The sequence below is a fragment of the Tachyglossus aculeatus genome, chromosome 10 (assembly GCF_015852505.1).
Source record: "Tachyglossus aculeatus isolate mTacAcu1 chromosome 10, mTacAcu1.pri, whole genome shotgun sequence".
Lineage (NCBI taxonomy): Eukaryota > Metazoa > Chordata > Mammalia > Monotremata > Tachyglossidae > Tachyglossus > Tachyglossus aculeatus.
In genome coordinates, this window is record NC_052075.1 from 38713581 (window position 1) to 38728867 (window position 15287).

The following is a 15287-nucleotide window of genomic DNA, read 5'->3' on the forward strand; positions in this document are numbered from 1 at the left end:
GCTGCTTGAGGCACTGCACTAAGCACTGGGGTGGATATGAGCAAATAGGGTTTGACATGTGCCAGACAACGTACTAAACGCTGGGATAGACAGAAGTCAATCAGGTTGGAAACAGACCCTGTCCCAAATCATTTACTCTCTCTGGGCTTCAGCTTCCTCATCTGAAAAATGGGTACAAAATAGACCGTGAGCCCTGAATTCACTCATTCAGTCAATTGTATTTATTGAGTGCTTACTGTGTGCAGAGCACTGTACTAAGCGCTTGGGAAGTACAAGTTGGCAACATATAGAGACGGTACCTACCTAACAAAGGGCTCACAGTCTAGAAGGGGGAGACAAACAACAAAACAAAACATATTAACAAAATAAAATCAATAGAATAGTAAATAATAGAGTAATAAAGCAGTACGAACATATATACAGGTACTGTAGGGAGGGGAAGGAGGTAGGGCGGGGGGATGGGGAGGGGGAGAACAAGGAGGGGGCTCAGTCTGGGAAGGCCTCCTGGAGGAGGTGAGCTCTCAGTAGGGCTTTGAAGGGAGGAAGAGAGTTAGGTTGGCAGATGTGCGGAGGGAGGGCATTCCAGGCCAGGGGGAGGACGTGGGCCGGGGGTCGACGGCGGGACAGGTGAGAACGAGGCACAGTGAGAAGGTTAGCGGCAGAGGAGCGGAGGGTGCGGGCTGGGCTGTAGAGGGAAAGAAGGGAGGTGAGGTAGGAGGGGGCGAGGTGATGGAGAGCCTTGAAGCCTGAATGGGACATGATGTTCAAAGTACTTATCATATCCCTCCCAAACCACTGCCTCGGCTTCCCACTGACTTCCCCACTCCAGGCCCTACATCACTCAGTTGCATGGGTCATTTTTCTAAGAAAACATTCAGCCCAAATCCCCACACTCCTCATGAACCTCCGGGGGTTGCCCATCCACCTCATCATCGAACAGAAACACTTTACCGTCAGCTTTAAAGCACTGGTCCATCTCTTCCCTCATACTTTAACTCATTGATTTCCTATTACAAGTCAGCCTGCTCATTTCGACCCTCTAATGCCAACTGAGTCACCATACAGTCATGTTGTCCATCACCAGTGACCCTTTCCCACATCTTTCCGCTGACCTGAAACTTCTTCCCCCATCATATCCGAAAGATCAGCAATCTCCCCATCTTCAAAGCCTTACCAAAAATCACACCTCCAAGAGGCCTTATAGTACTGAACACTTATTATGTGTACAGCATTGTACTAAGCACTTGGGAGGGTACAACAGAGTTGTTAGGCACATTTCCTGGCCGCAAGGAGCTGGCAGTTTAAGTCCAACTAAGCCCAGATTTGCCCTACTCCCTCTCCCTTCTGTGTTGTCTATGCACTTGAATCTATACCCTTTTAGTACTTGATATTCAACCCACCCTTGTCCTGACAAGATTTTTGTTAATATCCAACACTTATTTTAATGTCTGTCTCTTCAAGGGTACGAAAGGTGTCACCTCTGCTGCACTGTACTCTCCCAAACACTGAGTACAGTGTTCTGCACACAGTAAGTGCTCAATAAATACTACTGATGGATAATCCCACAGTATTATTACTAAATGGTGCTCTAATAATAATTTTGGTATTTGTTAAGCGGCTATGTGCCAGGCACTGTACTAAGAGCTGGGGTAGATACAAGGTAATTGGGTTGGACAGAGTCCCTGTCCCACACAGTGCTCACAGTCTTAATCCCCATTTTACAGATGAGGTAACTGAGGCACAGAGAAGTTAAGTGACTTGCCCGAAGTCACACAGCAGACAAGGGGCAGAGCAAGGATTAAAACCCAAGTCCTTCTTACTCCCAGGACCATGTTCTAACCACTAGGCCATGCTGCTTCTCGTGCAATAGAATGTGTTCTACTCTGTGCCATTTAGCACCTTATTAGTGGCTTGGATAATGAACTAGACATATTTTCATCTTAGGATGCCCTTTGTTTTATACTGGAATTCTCTTTCAATCAATCAATGGGATTTATTGGGCACGGCACTTTACTAAGTTCTACAGATCTAACACCAGAAACAAGACACGGTTCATGGCCCCAGAGATTAAAGTAATGGGGAAGCAAGACAGACATATATGGAGAAAGGCCACGTAAAGCAGAAGTCAGGGGGTAGGTTTCAATCCAGGCTCCTCTCCTTCAGTCCAAAAGGAATGTTTTTCTGAGCCAACTGGGTCCATTTCTGACACATTCATTCAAAGAAGCAGCTACACACTTCCCGCTGGATGGCCGGGAGGAATCAATCAATCAATCGTATTTAATTGAACGCTTACTGTGTGCAGAGCACTGTACTACGCGCTTGGGAAGTACAAGTTGGCAACATCTAGAGACAGTCCCTACCCACCAGTGGGCTCGCAGTCTAGAAGGGGGAGACAGAGAACAAAACCAAACATGCTAACAAGATAAAATAAATAGAATAGATATGTACAAGTAAGATAAATAGAGTAATAAATATGTACAAACATATATACATATATACAGGGAGGAGGTAGAGGGGAGGTAGAGGGGAAACTTTGGAAGAGGGGTGGTGGGAAGCAAATGCCCAAACTGCAGTGGAGAGGAAATTTTGGCACAGCTGCACCTGGTGCCATCCATCTAAGGCAGACGGATGCTCTATTTCTCCAGCAAAAGGAAGAAATTAGATGGAGAATTTAAGTAGACTGAACATTGAGGCTACAATTAGGGTTTGAACCACTGAAGACACATTAATCCATAAAACGGTTTCCTGAGCCGACCAAAAGCAGTAGCACAGTCCTTAAAACCAACGGGAATTGGTAGCAAATAGTAAATCACTGTGGGAAAACACATTATACACAGATAATAATAATAATAATTATGGTATTTGTTAAGTGTTTACTATGTGGCTGGCACTGTTCTAAGCGCTGGGGTGGATACAAGCAAATCAGGTTGGACACAGTCCCTGGCCCACATGGGGCTCACAGTTTCAATCCCCATTTTAGAGATGAGGTACTTGAGGCCCAGAAGTGAAGTGACCTGCCCAAAGTTACACAGCAGACAAGTGGCAGAGCTTGGATTAGAACCCATGACCTTCTGACTCCCAGGCTTTTGCTCGTTCCACTATGCCATGATCAACAACCCACATATCTCAAATTTACAAACACCTGAAGTCCACAACCCATAATAATTATGATATTTGTTAAGCGCTTACTAAGGCACTATACTAAGCTTTGGGGTGGATACAAGCAAATCAGGTTGGACATAGTCCCTGTCCCACGTGGGGCTCACAGTCTCAATCCCCACTTTACAGATGAGGTAACTGAGGCACAGAGAAGTGAAGTGACTAGTACAAGGTCACCAGCAGACAAGTGGCAGAGCCGGGATTAGAACCCATGGCCTCTTGACTACTAGGTCCACGCTCTATCCACTATACCAGGCTGCTTCCCTGTGCCCATGTGTCCTGAATTTGCCACCAGAATAAGCACCGCATACAGTAATCCTAGATGAGTGTTTCAGACTGTAAGCCCCCCTTGCTGTTGGCGGGGAATGTCTACCGACTCTGTTGTGTTGTACCTCCCCAAGTGCTTAGTACAGTGCCCTGCACACAGTAAGTGTTCAATAAATATCCTTGACTGACTGAATGATCAAAGACTTTCAATCAATCAATCAATCATATTTACTGAGCGCTTACTATGTGCAGAGCACTGTACTAAGCGCTTGGGAAGTACAAATTGGCAACATACAGAGACAGTCCCTACCCAACACTGGGCTCACAGTCTAAAAGGGGGAGACAGAGAACAAAACCAAACATACTAACAAAATAAATAGAATAGATATGTACAAGTAAAATAAATAAATAAATAAATAAATAGAGTAATAAATATGTACAAACATACATACATATATACAGGTGCTGTGGGGAAGGGAAGGAGGTAAGATGGTGGGGATGGAGAGGGGGACGCTTGAAGCCTATTGGGCTGGAAGAATTTAACAGTGAATCAGAAGCCACCAGTGTCCACATTCTTCTTGGCATCCTCATGCACTGAACAGGCTGGGCAGTATTACTGGACCCACTACCCAGCCCTGCTCTACTCTGATGATGAAAGTGATGCTTTACTTGCACCGACTCCATCCACAATGGCCAATGTCTCCATGCAGTCCAATCTGGTTGGGTCTGTGGACACCAGTCTACTGAAGGTGTCAAATGCTTCTTGGATCCCTACCAAAAATACATCAACTCGAGTGTTGCTCCCTTTACTTCTCTTGGGTCTAATACACTACAAAGATCAAATCTGCTATAATGCGGTTAAGTCCAGTGCTGAGTGTGGGACTAACTACATCCTCTAATTCCAGTTCAAGAAGGAGCTGGGCTAGGAGCGTATCAGCCATGAAAAGCAGTGAGATACCCTGGTCACTTTCACAAGATAGTACCACCTTTCAAGTCCTGGATCATTTCTTTGGTGTTTCACATGTTAAGGAAAAATGCAGGCAGGCATATAACCATTTTGGTTCCCCTTCTTGTTCAGATTTCATCAGGAATGCCATCAGATTCCAGGGATGAACCTTTTACTATGATTTAACGTGACAACCTTGAAAACTGCAGTTAAGGAACATACCTCCTACTCTTCTTTTCACACATCAGTCGGTCATTTTGGGCACCCTGCTTGCTTATTGCAAGAAATATTAACTTTTTGGCCATTTTTGCAGCTATTCTCTGGGGAACTAATGGATAGCTTGCTGGTGAAGTAATGGGTAATTTACTAGAAAGTTCACAGGAGCCAATTATTATCCTAACAGTGGGATATAAGTCTCAGGACCAAGAACCTGCAGGGAGGAAATTTTTATTGAGTAGTGGTTTGCCTAGAGCTACCTGCCCACTTTCTCCCCTTCTAGCCATGTTCCTCTACGACAAAGTGAAGCTCTGCTCAAAAAAAAAACAAAAAAAACCCAGCAGCAAATGTGAAAGGGGAAAATAAAATGTGGTCTCTGAAAACATCCTTCCCCTTATTATCTAGAGGGAAATATCTGAATATATTGTATTCACTGGGAACGTTCTGGGAATATCATTTATGTTCTTTATATTTTCTAAATTAGTATTCACTGATTACACTCAGCTCTCAGACATGTATTTCATCGTCTTACTGCAATATTTACATTAGCTATGCCTATCTTCACATTAAGTATCCATTTTACTGCACCCTCCAAGGTGCTTAAGTTTATGGAGCACATGGATAGATACTGAATTTTTAAACTTTATGGATGAGATATTTCTCTGTAAGTTTCAACTCTGAGGCACTAAAGAAACAGAGACTTATTGCTTTGTAGATTAAAACAGCACATGGTATTTTATGGCATCAAAGGTTTTCCTCTTAAAAACTAACCTCTGGAGACTATGATCTAGACAGATGAATTTGGAGTGTGGTAAGAATAAATACACACTATTCTTATGGTATTTGTTAAACGCTTGCTAATGTGACAACCACTGCAGTAAACACTTGGGTAGATACAAGTTAATCAGATTGGACACAGTCCCTGTCCCTTTGGGCTAAGTGTCTAAGTTGGAGGGAGAATAGGTATTGAATCTCTATTTTTAAAATGAAGAAACTGAGGCACAGGGAAGTTAAGTGACTTGCCCAAGGTCACACAATAGGCAACTGGCAGAGCAAGGATTAGAACCCAGGTCCTCTGACTCCCAAGTCCATACTCTTTCCACTAGGTCACACTTGTTCCCGCCAGCTTCCTCACCATTCACAAGTACTGCATGATAAAAGCATTTCTATGGCCAACTGATTTAATATGAAAAATTCACTTTTTTCTTCAGGGAAGTTCAATTACCTGCAGAATCCAAGAACCTTTATTTTCTTACTTTTAGTTCAGTATTCATATGCCATATTTTGGACTGTGTCAGTAATGAGCAGAGATATGAAACAGCCAAGGAGGGTCATAGATCCTTGTTAAATTATAGCTGTTCCTTATTCCTTAGAGACAAAGATAATTAAAAAGTTTCCATATTGTCCTTTAGTCGTCACTGCACAACATGACATTCTTCACAAGCAATAACAGTCATCCTTAATTGAATATGGTATAATGCTTACCTGCTATTCTCATGTTTAAACGCTTCAGTCAGTGGCACCGTTTCATTAAACAAACTTCCTAAGAAGGAAAAAAGAAACAAAAATACATGTAAAGATATCACCAGGTCTAGAGTTGTTTTTAACTCAACTGTAAAGCACTGAGTTTGCTGTTTTGGATAATAGTAGGCTAAATTTATTTCTGCACCTGAGTCAATGAGGTTGGTGAGTTTCTGTCTTTTAATACTTTAATGTTCCTGTGTTTCTGGGGATCTACTTCTAGTGAGAATCTGGGTGGATCGCCTTCCTAGTGCTTCTGCTTTTCAGCCTGTCAAAGTCTAAGAAAAAAGGACAGCAAATACTCCCTCACCTCTGCTGTTCTCAAACACACTACACAGAAAGAACAATTCACACAACTGACGCTTTAGTCTTCTTAATTGAGATGAGAACCCCCTTTCTTTGGAGAGTTATGAGTGAAATCAAAAAGCATGTGGGATCCCTACATTCCCCTCAATAAGTAGTTGGGGAGGGAGGAAGAGCATCGACAATGCTATGGTGAAATTGCACTGCATAAATTCACTTTAAAACAGACCATCCCATTGTATGTCAAAAAGGTGTTTAATTATGTGGATTACAAATTCTAATTAAATTAGTGGGAAAAACTCTACGCAGTCACTTAACTTCTCTCTGTCTCAGTTACCTCAGCTGTAAAATGGGGATTAAGACTGCGGGCAATAAGAAGGACGGGGACTATGTCCAACTTTAACTTGTATCTACCCTCGCACTAAATACAGTGCCTGGCACATAGCAAGTGCTTAATAAATACCATTAAATTTAAAAAAAGCAATATCTTACCCACTGCGGGACATTAAAGTGTCTTGACTCCAAATACTCCCAGCGAAACTGTAAAGGTTTCAATTATCTTTTAATATGCCATTTTCCACTTGTATTATGAGAAACAAATGACTTATTATGGTAATTGCTCTATGCGCATCTGAGTTTAGATCTACTGCTCCCTCACTTGCACCCCTAATTTTGCTGTGAGAAAAATCACTGTCTAAATGCTACATAACAAATTTGTAGCATAACAAATGCTACAAGGAGTTGGAAATCTTATATATAGAGAAGGTATTTGGTTTGATTCTCTGTATTCTTCCTAAAGAAATTCATTCAAAATTGTTATCCAGCATGTTTGGAAGGGTGCGAAAACCATGGTTACATTGGCTTCAATGTTCCAATCTACTGGTAACACAATTACATGGCAGTGGCATGAAACATAACATAAAATGCAACACGAGAAGCTGGCCTTGTTATATGCTTTAGCTGTCATCAGGAAGCAGCTATCTGAAGTTCCCCTTCATGATTCAAAGAAAGGAGTTAAAATAGGGAAAAATGAAGATAGAATCTACTCCCTTCCTCTCCATCCAAACTGCTGTTGCACTGGTCCAAGCACTCACCCTGCCTTCAATCAATCAATTGTATTTGAGTGCTTACTATGTGCAGAACACTGTACTAAGCGCTTGGGAAAGGAATTCTATAACAGATGGCAGACACATACTCTGCCCAAAGTGAGCTTACAGCCTTAACTACTGCATCAACCAACTCACTGACCCCAATGCCTCCAGTATCCCGTAATTCCAGTCCACACTTCACTCTTCTGCTAGAACGATTTTCCTACAAAAGTTCTGCATACATCTCCCCACACTTCAAGAACCTCCGATGGTTCCCCATTCATCACTGTATCAAACACAAACTCCTCACCATCAGTTTCAAGGTACTCAGGCAGTTCTCTGTGTCCTACATTCCCAGCCCTCATATTTCACTCCCCTAAAGCCAACTTACTTTTTGTTCCTCCATTTTGTCTCTTTCATCACCAACACTTTGTTCACATACTCCCCTTAGCCTGGAACTCCTTGCCCCATCTTAAAAGCCATACTACAATCATATCTCCTACAAGAAACCTTCCCTGACTAACCTCTCATTTCCCCATGCTATTCATCCTCCCTTCTGCATCGACTGTGCATTTCAGTCTGTATCCCTTAAACACTTTGATACTCACCCCACCACCCCCAGAACTTCTGCACATATCCTTACTCTGCTGCTTCCCCTATTATAATTTATCTGTCTTCCCCACCAGATTTTAAACTCCTTGAGGCCAGGAACCAGGTCTACTATTTAATAATGATAATAATTGGTAAGCACTTACTACGTTGCAGGGGTAACAATGTAAGTAATAGTAGAGTGCTCCGAACAGTCAGCACTCAATTCCATTGATTGACTGATACAGGTTCTGTTAAGAGCAATTTTTACAACACACCTGCTTTATTTTTTTATGGTATCGGTTAAGCACTTACTATGTGCCAGGCACTGAACTAAACACTGGGGCAGATATAAGCTAATCAGGTTGGGCACAGTCCCCGTCCCACAAAGTGCTCATAGTCTTAATCTCCATTTTACAGATGAGGTAACCGAGGCACAGAGAAGTTAAGTGATTTGCCCAAGGTGACACAGCAGACAAGTGGTAGAGTTGGAAATAGAGAAGCAGTGTGGCTCAGTGTAAAGAGCCCAGGCTTGGGAGTCAGAGGTCATGGGTTCTAATCCAGGCTCTGCCACTTGTTAGCTGTGTGACTTTGGGCAAGTCACTTCACTTCTCTGTGCCTCAGTTACCTCATCTGTAAAATAGCGATTAAGACTGTAAGCCCCCCGTGGGACAAACTGATCACCTTGTAACCTCCCCAGCACTTAGAACAGTGATTTGCAAATAGTAAGCGCTTAATAAACGCCATCAAAAAAAAATTGAACCCAAGTCCTTCTTACCTCCAAGCCCATGCTCTATCTACTAGGTTACACTGCTTCTCTGTTTTAGCTGGATAACTCCTATTTACGTTAACTCAGAGTGGAGAAAAAGAAATCAATTCACTTCAATTCTTGTTCCCCCAAACCTCTGCTTGAAATGGGGACATGATTATGTGCAGAAATAGGCAACTGGGATCCTTTGGTAATCAGGTGAGAAAAATAAGAAAGAGATAAATGAAATAAATGCTTCACTTAGACTTAGCAGATTGACAAAATACTTCATAATGAGGACTTATTCCACCATTTAAAGCCTTCTTACAAATTACATGCACACACGTTTTTTTTTTTTATGGTATCTGTTAAGCACTGACTATTTGCCAGGCACTGTTCTAAGCACTGAGGCAGGTACAAATTAATCAGAATGGATGCAGTCCATATCCCACATAGGGCTCACAATCTTAATGCCCATTTTACCGATGTGGTAACTGAGGCATAGAAAAGTGAAGTGATTTGCCCAAGGTCACACAGCAGACGAGTGGCAGAGCTGGAATTAAAACCCAAGTACTTCTGACTCTCAGGCCCGTGCTTTATTCACTAGGCCACACAGCTTCTCATTTTTAATTGTAGTCCTCATATGATTTGACTTTGCTTTCCTTCAGGGATAGGTGGTTGGTATGTTACAGATAATAGGAGGGCACAAGGTGAGGGGGAAGAGTAAGAGAAAGTTCATAAGGAAATCAGTTCCTTGCCCCATTCAGGGATTCAAAAATTAAAATCCTTGCCAAAAAATGGAATCCAAAATTTTACTAACATTAGCACGGGGAATGGAAGGTAGCATAATGAGATCCTCATGCCTGTTCAGGAGGCAGCCTGCCATGACCTCTAGTAATCAGAGCTGGCACACAGTACAAGTTATTACACATTTTGTTAATGTGGAAAAACAGAACAAACAAACTTTTTCTTAGCTCCTCCCTCTTGACTGCCATTATGATTGTAATTGGATACAGTATTTCTATACAGTACAAGAAAAAGTTTTTGCTACTGTAGAAAAACAGAACAAAGCCACTTTTTGACTCCTCCCTCAACTTCCATTATAATTGGATGCTGCATTTTTTTAACGGTATTTGTTAAACGTTTACTATATGCCAGGGACTGTCCTATGCACTGGGGTAGATTCAGCGTAATCAGGTTGGACACAGTCCACCTTCTACATGGAGCTCACAATCTTATCTCCATTTTACAGATGAGGTTCCTTAGGCAAAGATAAGGTAAGTGACTTGCTCAAGGTCACACAGCAGACAAGTGGCAGAGGCAGAATTAGAACCCAGGTCCTTTTGACTTCCAGGCACATGCTCTATCCACTAGGCCAAGTTGTATTTCTACTGGAATGACTACAGATCTGCTCTGTGCTCTTCCTCCCCTCTTCCTCCTAGCAAAACCTCAGTCTTCTCTAGGTCGCTTTCCCTTGGAAGAATTTACCCAAATTATCACCTCCGATTTCAAAAGCTGAGGCCCAGATCTCTGGAAACTAGACAAAAGCTAAGAGACTCAGTTATTGCCTAGGAACTGCTATGCAATAGAAACAGTGGCAATGTATGGTTTCTCCTAGAAATCACCAGTAAAATGCAGTTTTCAGTGGAAATACCTAAAACAGCCCGTCTCATCATGAAAATATTAAAAAAAAAACCCAAGGGAATAAAGATCAGCATGGCCAAGTGGAAAGAGTATGAATCTGAGAATCAGAGCACCTAGGTTCTAATCCCGGCTCCACCATTTGTCTGCTGTAGGACCTCGGGCAAGTCACCTCTTCGCTGTGCCTCAGTTTCCTCAAGTGTAAAATGGGGAATTCAATATCTGTTTTCCCTCCTACTAAGACTGGGGGTCCCCATGTGGAACAGGGACTGTACTCACTCTGGTTAACTTGTACCTACCCCAGCAGCTAGAATAGTGTGCTACTCTTCACTTGCTATGAGGTTCCCGTGCATTTGTCTTAATTTTATTATTTCACTGCAGTGGGGATGGAGGGCTACAGGTCAGGCTTGGAAGGGGTGCAGCACCTGGCCCCACCTCCACCTGTCTCTTGTTTGCTGCCCCCCTCCCTCCCACTCCCAGAACGCTACCTGCCCCTCTGCCCCCCCGCCCCAAACTAACTACTTGTGGTTCCGGTCACCCCAACTCTCCATCATATTAAGCTTTCGATTTGTGGCTCTCTGATTCATGAGGCTTGGCCCTCCCCCCGATAGAATATTTGCCAGAGAATATATTTAATTCATCTACATTTGATAATAAGAACTCTTCCTCTGAAATCTTTTTTTTTCCCTTCTGCTATGAGGCAAGATCTAATTGAAGCCCATAAATAAATCAGAAGAAACCTAAAAAATCTCACTTTCTCTCCTCTCTGTCAGTTGACATGCTTTCATACTGCCCCTCCCAAGAAAAACACCATTGGCCAAAGAAACAGAACACAACTCCACCAAAAATTTGAACACGTTTTCTCTAGTTATAGATGTACTGACTGATGTTTACTGTTGCCTTTATGTCTTCTTTGTATAAACGTTTTTCTTCAGGAAATTTTCATACATCTAAATCTCTACAATGCAGGGGGTGCGCTCTTGCAAAACCTAAAGTTAAGGCAAACGTGTTCTAATACTTACTACATCCAATGCCACTAGGACGCACATAAACCATTTCTTCCACCCTCCAAGGTGTGGCATGGACAAACAGGCTCTTGTTGTCTAACGAATGCTCCCTAACTCCTTGACAATGAATTGCGAAAATATGTATTGTGGCAAAACAGCATGTACTTACCAGTTACTGCATTAATCCTCACAACATCCCTAAGGAGGAAGCAGGTGATGTGAACGGCCAATTTCCTGACAAAGAAACCATGGAACTAAGACACCACGACTTTCTTCTATAAAAGTGAAAGAACCAGAAATGGAGCCCAACTCCTGATTCCTAATCTAATTCCCCTATACCAGGGGAGCCAATGTTCAGTTTAAATGTCCAAATCAAAACACAATTGCATTGCTTCTCCCCGTCTAAAGTAGATTTATTTACTGCCACAGCAGTCAAACTTAACTGGGTTACATCTCATTGATATTTCATTTGGAGTGGTCTGATATTGATGTGTGAATTGTGCCAACGCCCACACAAATGTCCACGTCAACTGAAGTGACTACTGCCACTGATGATCAAGAGGAGAAATGACTACTCATAACTCTTCGAATACATATCCCTTGATGTCCAAACCATAACTCTGTGTTCTATGTAGCCCAGTGGAATGTAAGAAATGTCCACAGCACCCATACTTACCTGCTCCAGCTGCTGCTATTCCAGATTTTGCTGGGTTTCCTGGAAATTAACGGCCTCCACCAGAAGCCCAGCAAGAAACAGATCAGGAGTTGCGGATGCAGTTAAAGAAAACTCCAGTTGCAGCCACAGGACCCATAATGGCCTTTTCAGCTGGGGTCACAGTGCCAAATGAGCCCAGGCTTCCATAATGCACAGTGGGAAAGGGCCCCATTCATTTTAGATAAGTTCAGCCCCCTAGATCTGATAAACTGCATGAAATTGTCTCCATCTTGATGGGGAAACTGTAAAAGGCTGAATTCAAGACAGTGTAACTATATAATCCAGGGCTCTGATTTTTCCTCTTCTGAAATCTAAAAAGTATCCAATTTGAAACTAAGAGCCATGCTAAACAGGCTGTGATAGCATCCCCATTTAAACAATTACCCAACTATACACAGACTATTAACTGGTTTCTTGAAAAAGAACGACAATATTTTTAGAAGAGATATTTAATCAAAAGATCTTCCAATTACCAGAGGTGGCACCACGTTATAATGAAGCACTTGTTTAAAAAACACACTTTGGAACATAACCACATAACAGCTATCATCTCCAGCATTCTGGAAACATTTTAGACAGTATCTCATTAATTCTTAACTTTGTTCCAGTGAGAAATGAAATGAAAATAGCAACTGTTTTTCTTGTCAGAAAGACTGTGATAATCCTGCTGTTCATCTCCAAGAAACAAAAAAAATTCAAAGAATGTGGACCGTCTCAGAGCAAGCAGATGAAAGCCTTCAGAGGCTCATATACTTCTACTCTGATTATGTTTACACAAAATAAAACCCTCCATTGTCATTTACAAAACCTTTGCTAGTCTTGGTTTCAAGGACGCAGTGTCATTCGGCTTCTCGGGCCCTTAAAGATTGAGTCCCGGATCCTTTTCCTCTTCTTTTCAAAGCTCATTTTTTTTTGGATCTTTCAACCAATCAGTTGTATTTATTGAGCGCTTATGGAGAGTACAGTACAACAGAACTGATAGACACATTCCCTGCCCACAACGGGCTCAGTCTAGAGGCTTTAAATCCCAATCCTACAAGAACCACCTCCCAAATCTAAAGCCCCAGGCCTGACCACTCTATCTCTCCTCCAATCGCCTAAAACCTCTTATCTTTAGGTCATTCTGGGAAGCAGCATGTTGTAGTGGATACAGCATGAGCCTGGGAGCCATAGGGTCATGGATTCTAATCCCACCTCCACAGCTTGTCTGCTGTGTGACCTTGGGCAAATCACTTCACTGTGCCTCAGTTACTTCATCTGTAAAATGGGGATTGTGACTGTGCGCCCTAATGGGACAGTGACTGTGTCCAACCTGATTTGCTTATATCTATTCCAGTGCTTAGTACTGTACCTGGCACACAGTAAGCGCTTAACAAATACCATAATTATTAATTCTATTATTCCAAATCTACCCCAGCATTTAACCAGGATTGCCAGTGGAAAAATTGAAAGGATTTAGGACCAAGAAAGGGGGCTGAAAAAGAGGGAGGGAGCCAAAGATAATAATAATGAGGGTATTTGTTAAGCGCTATGTGCCAAGCACTGCTGCCACGGTTGCAAACTTCAGAGATTGGGAGGATAGTGGTGGTGTTGAATGCTGTGGGAATATTTGATGGAGGAGATGATTTACTTCTTACTCATTCATTCAGCCATATTTATTGAGCATTTACTGTGTGCAGAACACTGTACTAAGCGCTTGGGAAGTACAAGTCAGCAACATACAGAGATGGTCCCTACCCAACTGGCTTCTTATTGTACTGTACCCTGCCAAGTGCTTAGTACAGTGCTCTGCACACACTCATTAAATACCACTGATTGATTAATTCTGAGATAATAGCGAAGTAGTGTGGCCTGGTGGATAGAGCATAGGCCTGGGAGTGGGAAGGACCTAGGTTCTAGTCCTGTCTCAGCCACTTGTCTGCTGAGTGATCTTGGGCAAGTCACTTAATTTATCTGTGCCTCAGTTACCTCACCTGTAAAACGGGGATTATGGCTGTGAGCCTCATGGGGGACATGGACTGTGACCAATCGGATTCTCTTCTATCTACCCCAGCACTTAGAAAAGTGTCTGGCACATAGTGAGCATTAAATACCATTTTAAAAAATTGGAAATTGTAGCTTAGCTTCCCAGTCACCAATTTTTCTTAAAATCTTTTTTGGTTACGAATTAACCAAAAATGTTGGGAACCTCCCAATGTTTCCTAGTTGTCCAGCTTTCTTCCCCGAAGTTTTAATTCCTGTCCTATTGCTGTTAGCATTATCTGAGAACGTTTCTGTTGGGATGGCTGGAATGCCACCCTGCCTGGGAAATGCACATCTATCTCTACCAGAGGCAGCAAGAGGGCTCCTATTTCTAAAAAGCAGTAGCAACAGCAGAGGTTCAGGATGGCAGCAAGCCCAGAGGTAAATCAGGAATCACGTTTCCAGCTTCTCCTAAATGCAACACGATTTTCCTCCACTTATTCAGGTTTCATCATTTTATTATCATATTACTATTACTATTTATGTCACTGGACTGCTGCAGAAATTTTGAATTAAAACACTGGCTGAAAGGGTTCTTTATTCTCCACTGCCGTATGTCATCGCCACATTAACCACCTTCTGAATTCAGTTTAAATTTGCCTCATGAAACTGTGTCTCATGCGGTTTAGTAAATACTGTGCAGTACTTGTAATCTTGTCTTCGTCAATTTGTGTCTTCTAAAGCTGTGGCAAGTTTTACTGAATTCAGTGGATGCTGCCTGTTGCCTAGGCTAAAACGCTGAGCTGTGGTTGGTGGAGGGTGTGGAGGACATTTAAGGAAGGCATAACCTGAAGAAAGGACAGGGAGGCCTATGGACTTAGTTGGGGCTGGGAAGAACAGCAGGAAATATAGATGGGGAAAGGAAGGAACCGCTGACAAGTAGCAGAAGAGTCAAAGATCACGAAGTCTAACAGGTCTATGGGCTGGAACGGCAACTTTGAGTCCTAAAGACAGGGAGGCCACATTGGTATTAATGTGGTATTTGCTAAACGGCCACTATGTGCCAAGCACTGTAGTAAGTCCAGGGAGAGGTACAAGATAAACAGGTGGGATAGAGTCCCTGACC

At 42.5% G+C, this 15287-nt stretch overlaps 1 protein-coding gene across 1 annotated transcript in view; it reads right to left on the bottom strand.

Moving 5' to 3' along the window:
* The window catches only part of FAM3C (FAM3 metabolism regulating signaling molecule C), a 33394-nt gene extending 27257 nt beyond the window's left edge, over positions 1-6137 (bottom strand). Inside the window, exon 1 of the mRNA XM_038752216.1 lies at positions 6074-6137. Coding sequence (XP_038608144.1) covers positions 6074-6086 — 13 coding nt within the window. The 5' untranslated portion in view covers positions 6087-6137. The remainder of the gene's footprint in view (positions 1-6073) is intronic.
* Between the last annotated feature and the right edge of the window lie 9150 nt (positions 6138-15287).